At 43.6% G+C, this 20,966-nt stretch overlaps 1 protein-coding gene across 10 annotated transcripts in view; it reads left to right on the forward strand.

Annotated features, from left to right (window-relative positions):
• The window catches only part of TTC39A (tetratricopeptide repeat domain 39A), a 98,483-nt gene that overhangs the window by 7,981 nt on the left and 69,536 nt on the right, over positions 1-20,966 (forward strand). For 6 of the 10 annotated variants that reach the window (XM_077333782.1, XM_077333789.1, XM_077333787.1 and 3 more), the window contains exons 2-3: positions 11,389-11,493; positions 20,836-20,912. In XM_077333782.1, coding sequence (XP_077189897.1) covers positions 11,429-11,493; positions 20,836-20,912 — 142 coding nt within the window. In that variant the 5' untranslated portion in view covers positions 11,389-11,428. Of the gene's footprint in view, positions 1-11,388; positions 11,494-12,855; positions 12,875-20,599; positions 20,780-20,835; positions 20,913-20,966 lie in introns of those variants that run through there. The other 4 variants (XM_077333786.1, XM_077333790.1, XM_077333791.1 and 1 more) reach the window with 4 other exon arrangements.

The following is a 20,966-nucleotide window of genomic DNA, read 5'->3' on the forward strand; positions in this document are numbered from 1 at the left end:
CCCAAACTAAGGTTCAGCATGCTCAAGTAAGCCATGAGGCATGCCATAGAAAAATGCAGCAACTTGAAAAACAGTTAGAGCTCCAGAGGGCTCTAGTTGCCACAATTCATCCAGAGACTCTTCCCATTCTACCTTCTGAGCCTCTGCCAGAAGCAATAATCCCCAAAATGTTCATAGAACCCCAAGGGGAAAATTCAGCTCCCTTCCACCCAGTTCTAGTTACAACCCCTGCAGATAGAACTGAGAGGCAAGAAATCCAGAAACAGCTCCCCATTGCAGGCCAGCTTAGAGAATCAGGTACTCTTGAATTTCCCACTAACCAGGACTCCAAAAATGTAAACATTCAGGCAAACAGTGGTCTCCACTCTCAGTACAGGATCAAGAGGGAGAACTGTTTTAATCAGAATCACCCCAATTCTTATAGGAATAGAGACAATCGCTCCCTGCAGCCACCTAATGACTGGAGCAAACAAAAGCCAGGAGAAAGGAGTAAGCCACAAAATGGTTTCCCTTCCAGTAATTTTCCCTCAAATAATCTCAAACCTAAATACTTCCAGACTAGAAATTCTGCCCATCAGCAGTGCAATAAAAGAATTAGTAACAGGACTTTTCTATGGCAGGAAGTTAGAAATACTGGAGCAGACATGTCCCAGTATCATGACCAACCCACATCTATACTCATGTGTGGTTTTGTAAAGGCCATTAGAGAGAAAAGGAACAGAGACATACTTAGATGTGAGCTACAGAAAACTAGCCCCGTAGAAATTTCTTCAGAACCCTCTAAGTACTGGCAGAAGGAAATAGAGAAATTTAAAACTCTTACCCAGAAACAAGATTTGGAAATTAAGGACCTTGATAAGAAAAATAAAGAATTCCAGGGTGAACTTTTAAATGTAAAAACCCATTTGCAAAATGTCCTGGATTTCCAAAGCCATACAGATAATAAATTTAAAAGAAAATACAGAAGATCCAGTAACCCAGCTTCACCTCTTGTCTTTAAAGAAGAGGAAATGTTCTCAGTTCCCCAATCTCAGAGTCAGGAAGGAAACCCTGCCTCTGAACATGTACAGAGTTCCAAAATCCAAGTTGACAACAATTATTTTAACAGGGAAGAATTTGTTGCAAGGACAACATTCTTTTTCAATTTTCTCTTAGCTTCTCTCCTCCCATTTAATGTTGCAAGCAAAGTTAACAGATTTCCAATTCAATGATATAATCAGCTTAATCTTTCAACTTCCAAAAATAGTTCCAGTGCCACTGAGTTAATTTACACAGGAAAATAAATTGCTCAACATGTGTGCTTCCATTTTTACTTTTAAATTTTCATTTTTAAAATTTGGCTGCAATTGATAGAGCCTCCACTGATAGTTGCAGTCACACTGAAACAGCCACTATTTTGCAATCTTAAAACAGACTCCCTTTGTCTAACTGCCTTCCTAGGCACTCAGGCCCATGACTCATGCCTTGCTCTCCCCCATCCAGGCAACTAATTTACACAACTAAGGAACAGCACAGAAAGTTTTCTTTCTTCCCAAATCAGTAATGGAAGAAGTTTTGTTTCTTTAAAGACTGACTCCTATCTCAGAGAGAATCTAAGGGGGGGAAGAGTAATAGTTCTGTTCTAAGATATGTTTTGTTTTCGTTTTTATTTTAAGACAATTTTGGCTGCTTTTAGTATTTGAAATATTTTCTCTTTGAGAAAAAGCATTCCCTCCATAGCTTTTCTTTCACTCGGACATTTTTACTTCCTATTTCAAATTTTAATTGGCAGTTAACACTTTTTTTCTTTTTTCATAAAACCATTTTGTTTAAAAATCTGTTTTTGCAATTTTGTTTTTGTTTTGAATATGTTTAAACAGCTTCATACAGACCTTACATTTGGGTACTCAGACTTCCATTCAGCCTGACTTCTATGAAAAGGCACTCTGTGCATGTACAGAGGAACAGTCTATATTCCTTAAGAACACAATTCTTTTGACACACTATTGTGTAGTGGGACTCTACACAATTTGCTAATCTATTCTACACAATTTGTTTTATTCATTGTATTCATTTTTACAAATTTTATTCATTTTTATAAGAAAACCTTTGCTTCCAGATTTGTTCTTATGTACTCTAACTTTCTAGATTGTTATGTTTATTTCCAAATTCTTTTAATGTAAATCCACAATATTTTGAAAAATTCTTTTGCCATGTTTTGAGTCCTCTTTTAATTAGGAGTCCTCTCTTCTGCTCTCTATAGCAAGGAAGAGATCACAATCCAAGTTTTGCTTTTGAAGCTTTCTTTGTGTTTTGAGTTATCTTATGTTCCTTATAGAGAAAAATCTGTAGTATGTTTTCTGCTTATGCTTTTAACCTATTGCATATCAGAGCTTCTATTTCTCTTTGTGCTTATTAACTGGAAAGCAATTGACCAGATTCTATCTAGCAATTCTTCTTTTTATTCCCCATATATATTTGTATATGAGCTGCTAATCTATTCATTCACAAACTATTTGCTACATGTTTGCAGGAACTTTTAACTTTGGCTTTTTGAATCTTTTTCCGAGTGCCTCCTTTTACACAACAGTGCAGCAGTAGACCTAGGTCCAGTAGACCTAGCCTCCAAAACCTTCTTACAGGACTTTCTCTCTTGTGTATTTCTACAAAGCATCTTACTTCAGTCACCCATAGTAATCTTCCAGTTTTTTTCTCAAATTCCCCAAATCACCAGGAGTTTGGCATCCTCCTTCCCCTGTTTTATATTTTCGCTCTAATCCCCCTCCCCCTCCCTGGAGATGGCATCTAGCTCCTCTTAAATTCTATTTTCAGTACAGTCACTTATGGGGGCACCCCTCTGCTCCAATCTTTCATTTGAGTTCATTGGCTTCAAAGCTCTAAATTTTTTGAGTATTTTTCCTAATCTGTATATCCATCAGGCTGGGTGCCTACTTGAGCCCAGCCTCAGCAGACTTTGCAGCATCACTCTTTGCAGCTGCACACACTTCTCCATTAAACTTGTGTCTAGCTTCATCCTTCTCTCTCAATTGGGTGTCTCCCCCTTGAGCTCTTCAGCTCCACTGTGCTGTTGATGCTCTGGGTCGCTCAAATATTCTTGCAACCCACGTCTGCCAAGTCTGCCCTAAGGAGGCTCCAGGCTTGTGCATCACAACCAATTCCTGATGGTCCTGCCTGTATGCTGTTCCTGCTTGCCAACCTCCAGACCTGACCTGGTCAAAGATGACAGCAACCCTCTGCCTGCATTTCCTGTGGATGTGTGCCTGTGGTCATGACCTGCTGCTCTGCGCTTTCTGCCCCAGCCTACTTGCTGGTGAACTACTGATGCTTGCTGTTCCTGCTCTATGAATATTCACTGCCCTGCCTGCTGCTTCTTCTTTGTGCTACCTCTGACCCTGCATACCTTCAGATGCCCTGGATAAGTGCCTTTACTGCCTCTTCCCCTGCCATTTTAATCACGAGGGGGGGAAGAAGATCAACTTGCAAGCTAACACAGACCTGTACACATCTCCAGCTATTTGCTTGTTGCCACAACCTCTTGCCAGTGGCTCTCATAAAATGGATCCTCACCAAAGCTGCTTTTTCACCCACATGGAGGAACCTCCTTCAACCTCCTTGCAACTTTTACCCAACAATGTCCTATAAGAGCAACCAAGTATATATATGCATATATATAGGAACACTGGACTAGTCACCCATCTTCATCAACCTTCAACTACTGGACTAGTCTCCCACCTTCACCAATGGAACAAGGGGGGGAGGAAGTTTTTCAAGCTATTGTTTCTCAGTTGTACTATGCCATGCCAGTCACTTATTTCAATTAATTGTCTGTATTTCAAATTGCATTGTGCCACATATATCCAATATTGTCTATTGCATTGTACCTTTAGCAATCCTCCATGTTCTTCAGTTCCTTTCATTGCAGTTAATTTCATTGTATTTATTTATTCTTCCCTATGTTCCTTCCCATGTTTATGCACCCTTCCCATTCTCCCCATACTTAGTTTGTATTAGCTTTAGATAATAGAAATCTCCTCTCTTTAGTAAGGTAGATCCAAGAAGCCAAAGACTCTCCAGATAACATGACACCTACATCACATACACTAAATATTGTTTTATTTTTGATTGGATTCACATTTTTATAGAATGGCCCATAGTCCCTTGATCCATTGTACCTGAACCCTCTTCCCATCTCTTTACTAACATTTCTGACACATAATGGGTGACCAATCCTTGATTTCTATTTGGTTAATGGGTGAAGCCATGTGTCGGCTGACACATGCCTTCAAGGGGGGGAAATGTTACCCGAGAGGTAGCCCATAATGGAAGGGTGCCTCACACAGAGATACCTTCATGCACAGAAGCCCATGACTGGACTCTGAGCAGGTTGGCACACACAGAAACCAGCCTGGCAGAGACTGACTATGGAGTCAGTAGGGCCCCTTAAGAAACCTAGGAAGCCAGGCTAAGTCTCTATCTTGTTTGGGCATCACTAGATTTCTTACATTTCCTTCTTGCCCAACTGACTGAGCTAAATGTGCACGTTATCTAAATCACCCCCCCCCCCCAGCCAAAGACCATTAGACTATCTACAGGAAAGGAATATCCCTTCAAGGTACTAACTGCAACTTCTTTTGTCTCTCTTGTCCAGTGTAATTTCTGTCTAGCAGCATCTCTTATCCCCAAATGTCTTCCCCCCAGTCCTTCCTGATAAAACAAAGACAGGGCCTTTAGCGACACATTACACCTAGCCAAGGTATTGTTCTATTATATGAGATTACTCCACACCTCTCACTCTAGTGACATCACAGTTCAAACTCACCTATCAGGTACGCATAATATCAGAGACCAATCAATAATCACGGACCTCCCAGTGGGCAGTCTCTGGGGCTGGCCTGGGAATTTCAAACACTATATCAAGCCTTGCGTACACCCTGTGTGTGTGTGTGTGTTGTGTTATCCACACCCGGTATCCTGTCCACCCCTGATGTCGTCAACCCTGTGTCTGGGCTGCTTGGATCCAAGAAAGGTGCAGTATCTTGAACTTGTTCCCCTGTAGAACTTAGTGTAACTTGTCCCCCTGTAGAACTTAGTGTATGTATGGTTTTTGCTTCTGTGTGTGTTTTGAATGTAACCCTGATATTTTCCCCAAATAAATCCCCTGAGTGTAAGCTTTTGTCTTCTTCATTTAAAAAGGGTTTCTTCCAGGGAAAGGATCCCATAAAAATTGGTAGTAAAGATCCTGTGTTACCCAGCCTCTTGCTATCCCCAGCAAATTGGGTAACACTTCCAAAAGACATGAATTGACTGTCTTGCTTATGAGGCAATTACGTAGCTGAGGTAACTGCTTTGTGTCCCTCCATAGTTGTGCTGGCTCTGCATCTATTCAAATATACAGGGAAGGCAGGTATCATTGGTGCTTCACAGGTCTGTACTGCCTCAAACTGTGTTCTTTTGTGTGAAAGCATCTTTATGCAAACTACTTGAAAGAATGCCTTCAATCAATCAGATGGATTGTTAGATCATATTCAAATGCCCTCCACTCTGAGATTCAGCAGGTAGCAACCACAGAGAGGGACTTTTCAAAGGTGGTACCTTGGTTTGGATCCTGTGTGCATTTCTGCAAGCAGAAAGGAACAATTTTTGCCAGAGTTTCTGTTGTGTATTGCTTTTTAAAGAGGCTATCCCATTAGTACCCAGCCTCAAACTGCCTATAATAATCTCATGCATAAGCCAGGGAAAGAAATTGCAAGTGCAGATCCCTAAACCATCTCTGGAGAAACCTGACTATGCCACTCCTCTACCAATGGAAGTCCTTATGCTGGAACCCATGCCAGTATGCCCTCTTCAGCCTGCCCTGAGTGCTAGAAATGACAACAAAAGATCCTATCATGGCATGAGTTCTCAATCTCAACTGAGTATGGAGAGGTTGGCTCATAGAAAAACTAGCAGAAATATTCAGGTCATTTTCATCCTGTCAGTATGAACTGTCAGCTCATAAGGGTTGTGTATTATGGGTAAACAGGGTAGTTATTCCAGAAGCAGGATGCCAAGTTATACTAAGAATATTCTACCTAGGGAGAGAGGGGTGTTGTCTACTGCCTCTTTAAGAGGCTATTACAATAGGCCTCAAAGCAAGCAGGAAAGATTGAGTGATTCTCTTTTCAGTCTCCCTGCTAACAGCCTTCAGGAGTGCAGGGCCTGCTTAAAAATCTGCAGAACCAGAGCAGGATTCTGTACTTACTTTGGGCTGATTCTGTACTTACTTTGTTTATTCCAAGTTCCCTCTGTTCTCTACATAGGGCAAACAGGTTAAACCCTACGCCAAAGAATTAATGGGCACAAGTCTGACATAAAAAACCACAAAATTGAAAAACCCGTAGGGGAGCACTTCAGCCTTCCAGGACATTCAATAAGGGACCTGAAAGTAGCTGTTTTATTGCAAAGGAACTTCAAGAACAGGCTAGAACTCAAAACTATGACATACCCAGGAGTCAATAAGGACATAGGTTTTTTATCTCACAATTCAAGCTAACCTTGTTCAACTCGTGTATCCATATTCTGCAGAATTTATTTTATTTGTGATAATGCAACTGTAAGGTAATGTCAATGTAATGGAATTTTGAGTTTGACTCCCTGGCCTTGGGATAAGATAGTTACCAGCAATTCCCTTGCAGGAATGTTTCACAGTTGTATGGAGACAGATGGGGCAAGAAGCATATGGTGAGGTAAGAACTTTTGATCACTGATACAGGCAGTTTGGTTTCCTATGTGCTTTTGTAAACTACCCGGAATTCCAGGGGATTGATTGGCTGTTTTGACAAAGAATTATCATTGGCTGTATTTGGTTGTGTGACACAGTCTACTGATGTAACAAAATTGATTTTTTCTATATATTCCCTGTCATGTAAGTAGTTCATAGTCTGACGAAGAGTGCTTGCACTCGAAAGCTCACGCCCTGAATAAATCTTTGTTGGTCTTAAAGGTGCTACTGGACTCGATTTTATTTGTTTATTCCATTATGGATCTTGCTGAATTCATATCAATTTGAACTCGGGTCTTCTTCTGTTCCCCCCCCCATTGAAACAGAAAGTGTTCTTCACTCAATTGTGGAAGCTCAGAAGGTGGGGGGGGGGAGCCAAGCGCAGCAGGAGTCTCTTTATTTTCTTGAATGGTGTGTGGGGGGGGGAGCTGATTGGAGACAGAATAGGAGGGGGGGGAACCAAGAGGCAAATCTCTGCTGAGAAAAGTTAGGGCTTCTGGAGCACAGTCACTTTAAGGAAGCCTTGCAACCGGAAACCAGGAATACTTTGAACTGATGCCTTGGCCAATCAGGGAAGATTTTTTTGCTACAGCGTTGGAGGCACGAGGTTGAGTTATTTCGCAAAAAACAGAGATCTGCACATTTACTCATGGCAGTTTTTGAAATATTGAGGCTTATATCCATTCCAGGATATCACGGGGGAAAGGTAGGGTCATCACAAATTAATCACGCTTGTTGCAGAGGGAAAATTTAAAGCATCCCAAGTCAAAATGCAAATTGAATTCAGTGTAGATGGGAGGCATTCATTCAAACTGGGTCTGGGTAAAAAGCCCCGTGTAGATTACACCCTGGTCTTGAATTCTGGGAACAGCTTAGTTAAGTATTGTTATTGCTTATTCCAGTAGCCAAGTTGCCTGCCCCACAGTTACTGTTAATAAAATGCCAGTTATCAGAGTGATTTTCAGGGAAGTACACCACCTGTCTTTCTTTCCATAACAGCCTGTTCTGCTGCCAACTATCAATTTGCCCCTTATCCTTTTCCCGAGGCAAACAGTATTGGGAAAACCAAGCAGCAGAGCATGATTTGGAAAGATTTCAAGAAAGATAAAGCAAATATGGGGGAAGGGTATACTGAAGAAGCATGATGTTGTGTGGAAGTGGGAAACCCCTCACTTCCCCAACAAGATGCAAACTGGGGTAAACAACCCATGTATAAATGACCAGCTTTAATGAAACACACATTCACTGTTTTCATACTAGCATCAAAGGGAACCATTGGAACAGCAGCAGCCATACCTATAAGAACACATATATTAGGACTTGACTGGAGATATTAAAATAATCAGTAGAAGCGGGAACCTTGTGTGTCGCTCTAAGACTGATTATGCATGAGGCAGAAAGGCCGGGCTGGCAGCGGCATGGCAGCGGAGCTACTCTTTGCTTATGCATGATGTTGCCGTCATCCTGGCCCTGGCCCAGTTTAGGGCCTCTGATGGCCCTCAGCAAGGGAACACTGAATCATGATGAAAGGAAGTACTGCGGCATTTTAGACAGCTTTGTTGCATACTCTTAATTCTGGGCAGCAGTTTACTTCCATCCTAGCACAAAATAGAATCACTTGCAATAGTGATAGTATTTGTGACCAGAAATTAATTTGTAAAGAAAGATTTGCTCTACTGCTGCTATACAACAATGCTTGGCTGTTAGTAGTATCTGGCATTTAATGCCCAGGATCAATCATAGTTCTCTCCTACTGTCTGCCTCCAACTGAACCGGTCTTAACTGCTGCTAGTTCATGGTAAGTGGGTGATAGAGTCTATTCAGTTAACCAAGCTTGATAGACTCACAGGTTCCTGGATTGGAACCAGTGCCTTTGCTGTTAGCTGCAATCTTTAAGTTATTTTGTATGGTCCTCAAGAGCAGGGGTAGTCAACCTATGGTCCTCCAGAAGTTCATGGACTACAATTCCCATGAACCCCTGCCAGCATTTGCTGGCAGGGGCTCATGGGAATTGTAGCCCATGATCATAGAATCATAGAGTTGGAAGGGGCCATACAGGCCATCTAGTCCAACCCCCTGCTCAACGCAGGATCAGCCCTAAGCATCCTAAAGCATCCAAGAAAAGTGTGTATCCAACCTTTGCTTGAAGACTGCCAGTGAGGGGGAGCTCACCACCTCCTTAGGCAGCCTATTCCACTGCTGAACTACTCTGACTGTGAAAATTTTTTTCCTGATATCTAGCCTATATCGTTGTACTTGAGGTTTAAACCCATTACTGCGTGTCCTCTCCTCTGCAGCCAACGGAAACAGCATCCTGCCCTCCTCCAAGTGACAACCTTTCAAATACTTAAAGAGGGCTATCATGTCCCCTCTCAACCTCCTTTTCTCCAGGCTGAACATTCCCAAGTCCCTCAACCTATCTTCATAGGGCTTGGTCCCTTGGCCCCAGATCATCTTCGTCACTCTCCTCTGTACCCTTTCAATTTTATCTATGTCCTTCTTGAAGTGAGGCCTCCAGAACTGCACACAGTACTCCAGGTGTGGTCTGACCAGAGCCATATACAATGGGACTAAGACATCTTGTGATTTTGATGTGATGCCCCTGTTGATACAGCCCAAAATGGCATTTGCCTTTTTTACTGCTGCATCACACTGCCTGCTCATGTTTAGTTTACAATCCACAAGTACCCCAAGGTCTCGTTCACACACAGTGTTACCTAGAAGCGTATCCCCCATCCAGTAGGCATGCTTTTCATTTTTCTGACCCAGATGCAGAACTTTACACTTATCTTTATTAAATTGCATCTTGTTCTCATTTGCCCATTTTTCCATTGTGTTCAGATCTCGTTGAACTCTGTCTCTATCTTCCGGAGTATTTGCCAGTCCACCCAATTTGGTGTCATCTGCAAACTTGATGAGTAGTCCCTCCACCCCCTCATCTAGATCATTAATAAATATGTTAAAAAGTACCGGTCCGAGCACTGAGCATCTGGAGGACCACAGGTTGACTACCCCTGCTCAAGAGGATTTATTCTATAAGGTCAACCTGACATATCCATGAAACCATACTTGAAAGACTGTCATATTATAGAGGATGGAGCAAGGTTGTTTTCTATTGTCCCACAGGGTCGGGCCAGAATCAATTAGTTGAAATTAATTCAAAAGTATTTTTGGCTGAATATCCAGAAGTTAGAGTTAGTTAGAATATACAGTTAGAGCGTTTCCTCAGTGGAACAGACTTCCTTGTGAGGTGGGGGGTTCTTCTTTAGAAGTTTTTTAAGCAGAGGCTAGATAGCCAATTGACAGAAATGCTGACTCTGTAAACATAGGCAGATTGTGAGTGGGTGTCAGGAAGGTTTGTGCCAGTGCTTGGTTCTTATGGCCCTTCCTTGCATGCCCAGAAAAATGCTAATTGCCACCTTGGGGTCAGGAGGAAAATTTCCTCCAGGGATTCTGATTTTCTCAGGGTAGGCATCATCTGGGCATGAAATTGGAATCACTGTGAATGGGCAGGTAGCTGTGAGTTTTCTGCATTGTGCATGGGGTTGGACTAGATTATCCTGGAGGTCCCTTTCAATTCCACAAGTCTATGATTCTGCATCTATGAAAATATACTGAGCCTCTGTAAATACATGTGGGTGGGTGTGCAGCAATTATTTGATTACAGAATGTATGAGGTCAACATATACCGTATTTGCCGGCGTATAAGGCGACCGGGCGTATAAGACGACCCCCCAACATTTTCACTCAAAATATGGAGTGAGCCCAGTGGGGGGGAGCCGCTCGCCGCCGCCGCTCGCCCAGTGGAGGGGGGGAGCTACCGCCGCCGCCGCTCGCCCAGTGGGGGGGGATCTACCGCCGCCGCTGCTCGCCGCCGCCGCTCGCCCAGTGGGGGGGGGAGGTACCGCCGCCGCCGCTCGCCCAGTGGGGGGGGGATCTACCGCCGCCGCTGCTCGCCCAGTGGGGGGGAGCCGCTCGCCGCCGCTCGCCGCCGCCGTGAGCTCAGTGCCGGGGGGGGAGCCGCCCGCCGCCCGCCGCCCGCCGCCGCCACATCCAGACTGAAGTGCACCCGGCGTATAAGACGGCCCCCCCACTTGGAGGCATGTTTTTGAGAGGAAAAAAGCCGTCTTATACGCCGGCAAATACGGTATATATATTGCTGTAGCAAAGTAAGTTTACTGCTCTATTGTAGTTCATAATAACTCATGCCCTAGTAATCATAACACTAACATCATCACCAATTAGATTTCCAATCTAAATTTGCATAGAGGATTTTATTATGTTTATTTGTAAAAAGAATAATGGTTAAAGAAGCAATGTACACTTCTGTTGAGTCTTGTTCACAAATCTGTTAAAAATGGTTAAATTCTAATTTAGTCTTTGTTCCATCTCTCATATTCTATCCTAGTTATATTAACTTACTAAATGTTGTCCATAATTTTTACTATGGTATGTTCAGATGACTACACTTGATGTTTTCCAGCCTAATAGAAATGTGATTGAATTTAATATATTTGCATAATATAATCAGTATACTTTTCTTGACCCTTGATGGGAGATAACAAAGCTTGAGATAAGGCATGAAAAGGAGAAAAAGGAGTATCAGTTAACTTCTTTTTCCTCCACAGATCATTTGCATTGGACTTGAATGCTGCCCTCAGTGAATGTATGACAGCTATGGATTTATTTTTAAATAATAAGTTCCAAGATGCTTTTGTTTTTCTTCAAACCAAGTATGTGGATTACATTTTTTAATCTTTCAGTTAATATTGATGTATGTGTTTGATGAGAAAAGGATTTTTTCTAAATAGATATAGAACTGAGTCCCAGACTGCGAAGGGTCTTGAAGGTTAAGACCAAAACCTTGAGCCGGATCTGTGCCGCAACTGGAAGCCAATGCAGTTGTCTCAGCACTGGCTGAATATGGGCCCTCCAAGATGTTCCAGTGAGGACCCTAGCAGCCGCATGCTGCACCAGTTGCATTTTCTAGCTCAGGGACAAGGGCAGGCCTGTGTAGAACAAAATTCTGAAGGTGAATGTTGCATGGATCACTCTGGTCAGATGCTCAGGAGACATGTAGGGTGCTAGTAGCCTTGTGTGGCGATGGTAGTAAAACACCTGGTGGGCTACCTTAGTGACCTGTGCCTCCATGGATAGCAAGGTGTCCAGAGTCACTCCCAAATTTCTGGCCTGGGGCGCAATGATCAGTTGCATCCCGGCCAGGGTGGGCAAATGCAACAGTCACCTCCAGATTAGATTTCTGTAATTCACTCTATGACCGTTTACGCATTGGAGGTTTCATGCCAGGTTGCAGGTTTTAGTCATGGCAGTTTGCCCCACCTCTTCCTGCACCCACACGAGGGAGCATTTGGCCTGGTGCGCCTTATCCACGCATAATTTGTGCTCGTGCATGGGAGCTAGAGCAGTAAATTTCCCAGTGTGGAAATGGTCTATCTTTGCCCTTGATCCAGAAATTACAGCTGGTGCAAAATGTGGCTGCTATGGTCCTCACTGGAACACCTTGGAGGGCCCATATCCAGCCTGTGCTAAGGCAGCTGCATTGGTTGCCCGTTTCAGTCGGGATCAAGTTCAAGGTTTTGGTATTGACCTTTGGTAAGGCCCTTCGCAGTCTGGGACCACAAACCTGAGGGATGGCCTGTCGCCTTATGCTCCCCACCAGGCTTTGCGCTCCGCGGGTACAAACTCGTTGGTGGTGCACTGGCTTCCGGTTGAATTCCAGATCAGGTTCAATTTATTGGTCTTGACCTTTAAGACCATTTGTGGCCTGGGCCCAATGTATCTGAGGGACCAACTAACAGACTATCTCCTCAGAAGAAAACTTTACTCTGCCAACACAAACAGGTTGGTGATCCCTGGCCTGAGAGAAGTATGTTTTGCCTCAACCTGGCTTGGGGCCTCCTTGGTCCCGGCCCTTGACTAGTGGAATGAGCTCACAAAAGATGTGCAGGTCCTACAGGAGCTCTTCTGCCAGGTCTTTGGTTGGGGCTAATGAGCAACAAAACTTCAAATGGGCCCTCTTCCACAGAAGTCCCACAATGGAATCAAGATGGGAAACAAAGCTGATCTAAAGACATAGACTGGCAGCTATATCATGTAAGAATTTTAAATAATTTTAAATGTTATTACTGTTAAATGTTATTATTGTTTTAATGTTCATTGTTTGGTTAATGTTTAAAAGAATTTCAAATCCTTTTGAAAAAATTAATTTTGGCCACAAAGTTAATAAAATCAGCAGAGGCTGTGGAAACCCAAACTGAAGGTCTCTTAGGGCTTGGAGAAATTGTTGCATGGGGGCCTCCCTACTCTGAAAACACTTTCATTTGCATCCCTAGAACTTTGGCTTGAAGACACTTTGGGTTCAGGGAAAAAGCAGTTAATTTGATATGAAAGCGGTGTCTCTTAATCAAGGCAGAAAGTCCCTCCCAAGAACTTTCAAAAGAAAGTTGTCAACTGCCTGGATATGCCAAAAGAACATCAATTATGGATCCTTGGTTTGATCCTCCAAAGCTCCTAATTTGTTTTTGCCATATGCCACTGATCCTTATTCACAAGACAATAATCAAAGCCCTTATTGGATGATTATCATAATCCTGAGAAGGGCCTTTTGCCCTTACTCCAGCTGTGGCTGGCAGGGTGGAAGATTGCCACCTGTCTTCACATTCAGGGTCTTCTATGATGAAGTTAGAAGGTTAATAACCTGATCTGACAAATGTACCTGTCAATCTCTTGAGACAGGGTTCCCGCAGTTAACCACACAAGCGTGCTGGCTGACAATCAGTAAATACAGGATTCAACTGCATTTCAGGGCGCATGCAATTAGTTTGACATCTTGCCTGTTAGCAGGCCAATTCCATTCCTCTTGGTACAGGAAAATTGTAAACGTTCTGAATGAGAGCCAGTTTGATGTAGTGGTTAGGAGTGAAGACTTCTAATCTGGCATGCTGGGTTCGATTCTGCACTCCCCCACATGCAGCCAGCTGGGTGACCTTGGGCTCACCACAGCACTGATAAAACTGTTCTGACCGAGCAGTGATATCAGGGCTCTCTCAGCCTCACCCACCTCACAGGTTGTCTGTTGTGGGGAGAGGAAAGGGAAGGCAACTGTAGGCCACTTTGGACAGGGAAAAGCAGCATATAAGAACCAACTCTTCTTCTTCCTCTAAATCAAATTGGATTTTGGACGAATTCCAAAATTTGGATGTACATATCCTGTTAAAACCATCAACCATTTGGTCAGGCAGGAAAATTTAACTCCTGACCTATTCACATGTCCAAGGAATATTACCATATATACTCGAGTATAAGCTGAGATTTTCAGCGCATTTTTTTACACTGAAAAGGCTCCTCTCGGCTTATACTTGGGTATATACGGTAATTGAAATAAATTCTTTTAAACAGCCTGCTCAGGCTGTAGAATGCCAGCCAATTGTTGCAATGCATTTTGTAAATGTATTGCAAGCTGAGCTTGCTCTGGCAGCTTGTAGGACATCAAAGGTTTGACTGAAGGACTCTGATCTATTTTTCCTCTTACCTTCACTTTTCTTTTTCCTCTTCCTAATCACTCTTTCCAAACTATTCTTTTGGTTTCTGTGGGTGGGGTGGGTTTTGGGGGTGCTTTGGGACTTACAGTTTCTTTCTTCTAGTGTTTCTTTCTTCTTTTATCTGAGTGACAGCATTGTTTGGCTTTTCTTCTTGGGGTTGTATTTCTTTTAAAAGTTGATTTTTACAGTTCTTTCTTTCAGTGTTCAATTTTACAGTAGTAGGTTGCCAACTTCGGGTACTGTTGTTCTACTCTGGTTTGCTGGCCTGGGGGCATTGTTTGGTTCTCCTGCCAGAGCTGTTCTCACAGAGTAGTTCTGTCAGAGCTCTCTCAGGGTGTCTGACATGAAGAGAGGAAGGGAAGGCAATTGATTATAAGCCGTTGTGAGACTCCTTTGGTTAGTAAAAAGTGGGGTACAAAACCCAGCAGCTATTCATCCTCTTAACTTTTCTGCATTTGTTGGGGGGGGGGGAGGCTGGATGGGAGAGCCTGTGATGATTGAGCATGGATTAAGCGCTTAGGCCACCCTGAGCTCCTCCACTGGAGGTCAGTAGGGTAGGTTCACATGATAATCCTGTTGAGGAGGAAGGTGTCCATGTGACATTCCCCCCCCCCTGCTTTCGGATGCTATGGATGGGAGTGAAGACAGCGCTTTATATGAGAACAACAGCAGTGATGCTGATGGCTGCAAATTCGGTCTATGCTGATAACCTCACACCAGCTACAGCTGAAGCTCTGTTTGGACATACAGATGATGATGAGGAATCCAGTTTTGAAGGACTTTAACTCTTGTGTTTTAGCTTGGTTGCTGATTGAGCTAAAGTTTTTGCCTTTTTAAGTTCTTGTTGATACCAGATTGTTCTTGTTTAGGGGATGCTGTTCATGTGACAGGTCTTACTTGAGGACTGATTTGGGTGATAAACAAAAGTTTAAGAGGCATGTTTTTGAGAGAAACATGAGGATACACCTACTGCTAGGCTGAGATCTGGGTCAGAGTAGCATATCTAAGATACTCTCAGCAGATCTAAGGAAGAGGCTACAAGAGGAACAAGGATGCTCTGTATGCTGTATATCCTTGGTGTTTGGGGGGGGCAACAGTGGGAGGGCTTCTGGAACCCTGACTGGACTTTCTGGTAGACCTCCTGATGGCACCTGGATTTTGGCCACTGTGTGATTGGACCAGACAGGCAACTGACCTGATCCAATATGGCTTATCTTATGTTTTTAAAGAGCTAAAATAAGAATATTAAAGCTTTGCAGAAGAAGTTTGAGGAGAAAGCTTTCCTGGAGAGCTTGGCTGCTACAAAAGGAAATTGTTTTATTCTAGAACTAGCAAGAAAGCCTGTTGCAAGCAGGAATACAATGGGTGCTAGGACCCTGGGGACACAGGAAGGTGCAGATCTCTCTCTGTGTCGCTCCCTTTCCCTCTGGCTATGTATCTCCGTATGCCTCCCAGCAGAACGCATAGCAGGTAATTAGGGCTGGTTTGTAGGAGGGAAGGAGGGCTGGTGTGCAGTTTGGGGCAGCTCTCTCTGTCTCTCCGTCTCTCTGTCTCTCCCTCCGTCGCAGCAGGGTCGGCTATCTCTGTGTCTCTATCAGCAACTTGGGGCAGCTGTTTCTGTGTGTCTCTGCCTCCCTCGCAGCAGGAGCGATAGGAGGGAATGAGGGCTCGTGTTCGGTCTGGCAGGGCTCTGTGTGTCTCTCTCTGTCTCTGGCATGTCTGAGAGGCACTTGGCTAGCGTCCAGGGAGGGAGGGAGGGAGCTGTAGGGGCAGGGCCCTATTCCAACTCAGACAGCCTGACACGTTCCCCACCCCCCTCCAGGCCGTTTCACCTATATATAGAATAACCATGGATAAGGATTTGTCAGGAATAAGAAGCAGTGTGGTTGATTTATCTGGATGCATTTTCCCTAGCTATTTTCTTACTTGAAATGTTTTTATGGTTACTGCCACTTGACAACTTTTTTTTTGTATATGTTCTTGAATCTTTAAAACTCCTTAGTAAAAAAAACTTTGTTGTTTCAAGACCTTTGGGTGGAGGAAGAATGAAGAAGAAAAATATTCCATGTGATATTTTAGAGTCCAGTGTCCTGATTGGCTCAGTGGATACTTCATGTTCCTTCAAACACTTCCTCCCTGCCTGCCCTGTGAACAGACAAAATGTTAGTCAGAGACAATTAGACTGTAGGACTGTCCCTCCTTTCAATACATAATTGTGTCCTGGCCCCTACCATGTGGAATGTACTCATGGAAGAGCTGCGGGCCCTTCAAGGGCTGGCTCAGTTTTGAAGGGCCTGCAAGATGGAGTTCTTCTGCCAGGCATTTGGCTGGGGCCAATAACTTGTAACATTATCTGAGCCTTCCTGCAATAAGGATCTGGCCTTCTAAAGAGCAGTCATGGCTGATCTCCTCTAGGACTGACCGGTTTGTTCGCCTTGCAGTCCAAGGGATTCGCAAGAGTCTTCTCCAGCACCAGAGTTCAAAAGCCTCAATTCTTTGACGCTCGGCCTTCCTTATGGTCCAACTTTCGCAGCCATACATTGCAACTGGGAAGACCATAGCCTTGACTAAACGCACTTTTGTTGGCAGGGTGATGTCTCTGCTTTTTAGGATGCTGTCTAGATTTGCCATAGCTTTCCTCCCCAGGAGCAAGCGTCTTTTAATTTCTTTGCTGCAGTCCCCATCTGCAGTGATCTTGGAGCCCAGGAAAATAAAATCTGTCACTATCTCCATTTCTTCCCCTTCTATTTGCCAGGAATTGAGAGGGCCGGATGCCATGATCTTTGTTTTCTTGATGTTGAGTTTCAAGCCAACTTTTGCACTCTCCTCCTTCACCCGCATCAACAGGCTCTTTAGTTCCTCTTCACTTTCTGCCATTAAAGTGGTATCATCTGCATATCTGAGGTTGTTGATATTTCTCCCTGCAATCTTGATCCCAATTTGTGACTCCTCTAATCCCGCATTTCTCATGATGTGCTCTGCATACAAGTTAAATAGGCAAGGCGACAGTATACAGCCTTGCCGAACTCCTTTCTCAATTTTGAACCAGTCAGTGATTCCATGTTCAGTTCTCACTGTTGCTTCTTTACCTGCATATAAATTTCTCAAGAGACAAATAAGATGCTCTGGTATTCCCATCTCTTTAAGAACTTGCCACAATTTGTTGTGCTCCACACAATCAAAGGCTTTAGCATAGTCAATGAAGCAGAAGTAGACGTTCTTCTGGTACTCCCTAGCTTTCTCCATGATCCAGCGTATGTTGACAATTTGATCTCTAGTTCCTCTGCCTCTTCGAAATCCTGCCTGTACTTCTGGAAGTTCTCGGTCCACATATTGCTGGAGTCTAGCTTGTAGGATTTTGAGCATAACTTTGCTAGCATGAGAAATTAGTGCAATGGTGCGGTAGTTTGAACATTCTTTGGCATTGCCCTTCTTTGGGATTGGAATGTAAACTGACCTTTTCCAATCCTGTGGCCATTGTTGAGTTTTCCAAATTTGCTGGCATATTGAGTGTAGCACTTTTACTGCATCGTCCTTTAAGATTTTGAATAGTTCAACTGGAATGCTGTCACCACCACTAGCTTTATTGTTGCTCAGACTTCCTAAGGCCCATTTGACTTCACATTCCAGGATGTCTGGCTCCAGGTCAGTAACTACCCCATTGTGGTCATCAGGGATGTGAAGCTCGCTCTTGTATAGTCCTTCTGTATAATTTTGCCACCTTTGTTTAATCTCTTCTGCTTCTGTGATGTCCCTACCATTTTGGTCCCTTATCATACCCATCTTTGCATGAAACGTTCTCTTCATATCTCCAATTTTCTTGAAAAGATCTCTGGTCCTCCCCATTCTATTGTTTTCTTCTATTTGTTTGCACTGTTCATTTAAGAAGGCATTCTTATCTCTTCTAGCTTTTCTCTGGAATTCTGCATTCAATTGGGTGTATGTTTCTCTTTCTCCCTTGCCTTTCACTTCCCTTCTCTCCTTAGCTATTTGTAAAGCTTCCTCAGACAGCCATTTTGATTTCTTGCATTTCTTTTTCTTTGGGATGGTTTTAGTTGCTACCTCTTGTACAATGTTGCGAACCTCCATCCATAGTTCTTCAGGCACTCTGTCTATCAGATCTAATTCCTTAAATCTATTTGTCACCTCCACTGTGTATTCGTCGGGGATATGATTTAGTTCATACCTGAGTGGCCTAGTGCTTTTCCCTACTTTCTTCAATTTAAGCCTAAATTTTGCAACAAGAAGCTCATGATCTGAACCACAATCAGCTCCTGGTCTTGTTTTTACTGACTGGATAGAACTTTTCCATCTTTGGCTGCAGAGCACATAGTCAATCTGATTTCTGTGTTGACCGTCTGGTGATGTCCATGTGTAGAGTCGTCTCTTGGGTTGCTGGAAAAGAGTGTTTGCTATGACCATTGTATTCTCTTGACAAAATTCTACCAGCCTGTGCCCTGCTTCATTTTGTACTCCAAGGCCAAACTTGCCTGTTATCCCGGTTATCTTTGGCTTCCTACTTTAGCATTCCAATCCCCCATGATGATAAGCACATCATTTTTAGGTGTTGCTTCTAGAAGGTGTTGTAGGGCTTCAAAGAACTGATCAACTTCATCCTCTTCAGCAGCAGTGGTTGGGGCGTAGACCTGGATCACTGTGATGTTGAATGGTTTGCCTTGGATTCGAACTGAGATCATTCTGTCATTTTGGGGATTGTATCCCAAGACTGCTTTTCCTACTCTCTTATTGATTATGAAGGCTACTCCATTTCTTCTGCGGGATTCTTGTCCACAGTAGTATACCTGATGGTCATCTGAATTAAATTCACCCATTCCTGTCCATTTTAGTTCACTGATTCCTAAAATGTCGATGTTCAGTCTTGTCATTTCTTATTTAACCACGTCCAGCTTGCCTTGATTCATGGATCTGACATTCCAGGTTCCTATGGAATAAAAATCTTTACAGCATCGGACTGTCTTTTCGCCACCAGTTACTTCCACAACTGAGCGTCCTTTCGGCTTTGGCCCAGCCGCTTCATTCATTCTGGCGCTACTCATACTAGCCGTCTGCTCATCCCCAGTAGCATATTGGACACCTTCCGACCTGAGGGGCTCATCTTCCAGCGTCATATCGTTATGCCTATTGGAACTGTCCATAGAGTTTTCATGGCAAAGATACTGGAGTGGTTTGCCATTTCCTTCTCCAGTGGATCACCTTTTGTCAGAGCTCTCAGCTATGACCTGTCCGTCTTGGGTGGCCCTGCATGGCATAGCTCATAGTTTCACTGAACTACGCAAGCCCCCTTGCCACAACAAGGCAGCGATCCTTGAAGGGGGGTAAGCTAAATAGGAGTGGACAATGTGATGCAGTGGTGAAGAAGAATGCAGTCTTGGGCTATAGCAACAGAGGCACCACATCAAAATAGCGAGATGTCCTGCTGTATATCACATTCATCAGCCCATACCTGGAGTACTGTGTGCAGTTCTGGAGGCTTCATTTCAAAAAGGATGTGTGCAAAATCGAGAAGATGCAGATGAGAGTGACAAGGATGATCCAGGGCCAGGGGACCAAGCCCTGCAAGGAAAGGCTGAGGGATTTGGGAACGTTCATCTTAGAGAAGATGAGGTTGAGAGGGGACATGATTGCTCTCTTTAAGTAGAAGTAGGTTTTTATACCCCACTTTTCACTGCCCAGAGGAGTCTGACATGATCACCTTCCCTTCCTCTCCCCACAACAGACACGCTGTTGTGAGGTAAGTGTGACTGAGAGAACTTCTGACAGGACTGCTCTGTCAGAACTGTACTATCAGAGCTGTGAGGAGCCTAAGGTCACCCAGCTGGCTGCATGTGGAGGAGTGGGGAATCAAACCTGGCTCACCTGGTTAGAAGCTGCCACTCTTAACCACTACACCAAGCCAGTAGTGGTTTGTAGTAGTTTGTCATTTGGGAGGGCAAGGAGCAGTTCCTGTTGGCTGCAGAGGATATGGCCCTCAATAATGTGTTTAAACTACATGTAGAGCAGTATCAAATAAGTATTAAAAATCCACAGAGTAGTTCAGCAGTGGAATAGGCTGCTTAAGTAGCTGGAGAGCTCCCCCTCACTGGTGGTCTTTAATCAGTGACTGAATGTATACTTATGGATGCTTTAGGCTGATCTTGCATTGAGCAGGGGTTTGGACTGACCTCTATGGACTTCCAACTCCATGATCCTATCATTCTATGTTACTGAGTAACAGAAATAGAAAAAAATAGATCTGTGACTTAAGGCAGTTACGACCTAAATGCTAGCAGAGGTTAAAGACAACAGAGGAAGAGGAGGGAAAATGGAGACAAGGGCAATAGAGAGAAGAATATGTGCAGTTAGGTGTTGATTTCTGTTAGGGCTGAGGACCAAACCTTTAGACCAATGTCTCCATAGAAAAGTTGTTCTTGAAAAGGACTTTGAAGAGAAAGAGATGGTATTACATATTTTTGAAAAGCTGTTCAATATCCTGACTCCTTGTTTCCCCTTTAGGTTTCGGAAGAAATCCTCTGTAGCAGATTCTTTCAACCATTTAGTGCACAGGCAAAACAAGGACCTATTCACTGAAGGTAAAAAAAATGCTCCTGTTTCTGCAGTGTATACATAGCTAACAAAAATACAAA

This window comes from Paroedura picta, chromosome 4 (genome assembly GCF_049243985.1).
Source record: "Paroedura picta isolate Pp20150507F chromosome 4, Ppicta_v3.0, whole genome shotgun sequence".
In the NCBI taxonomy this organism is placed as follows: Eukaryota; Metazoa; Chordata; class Lepidosauria; order Squamata; family Gekkonidae; genus Paroedura; species Paroedura picta.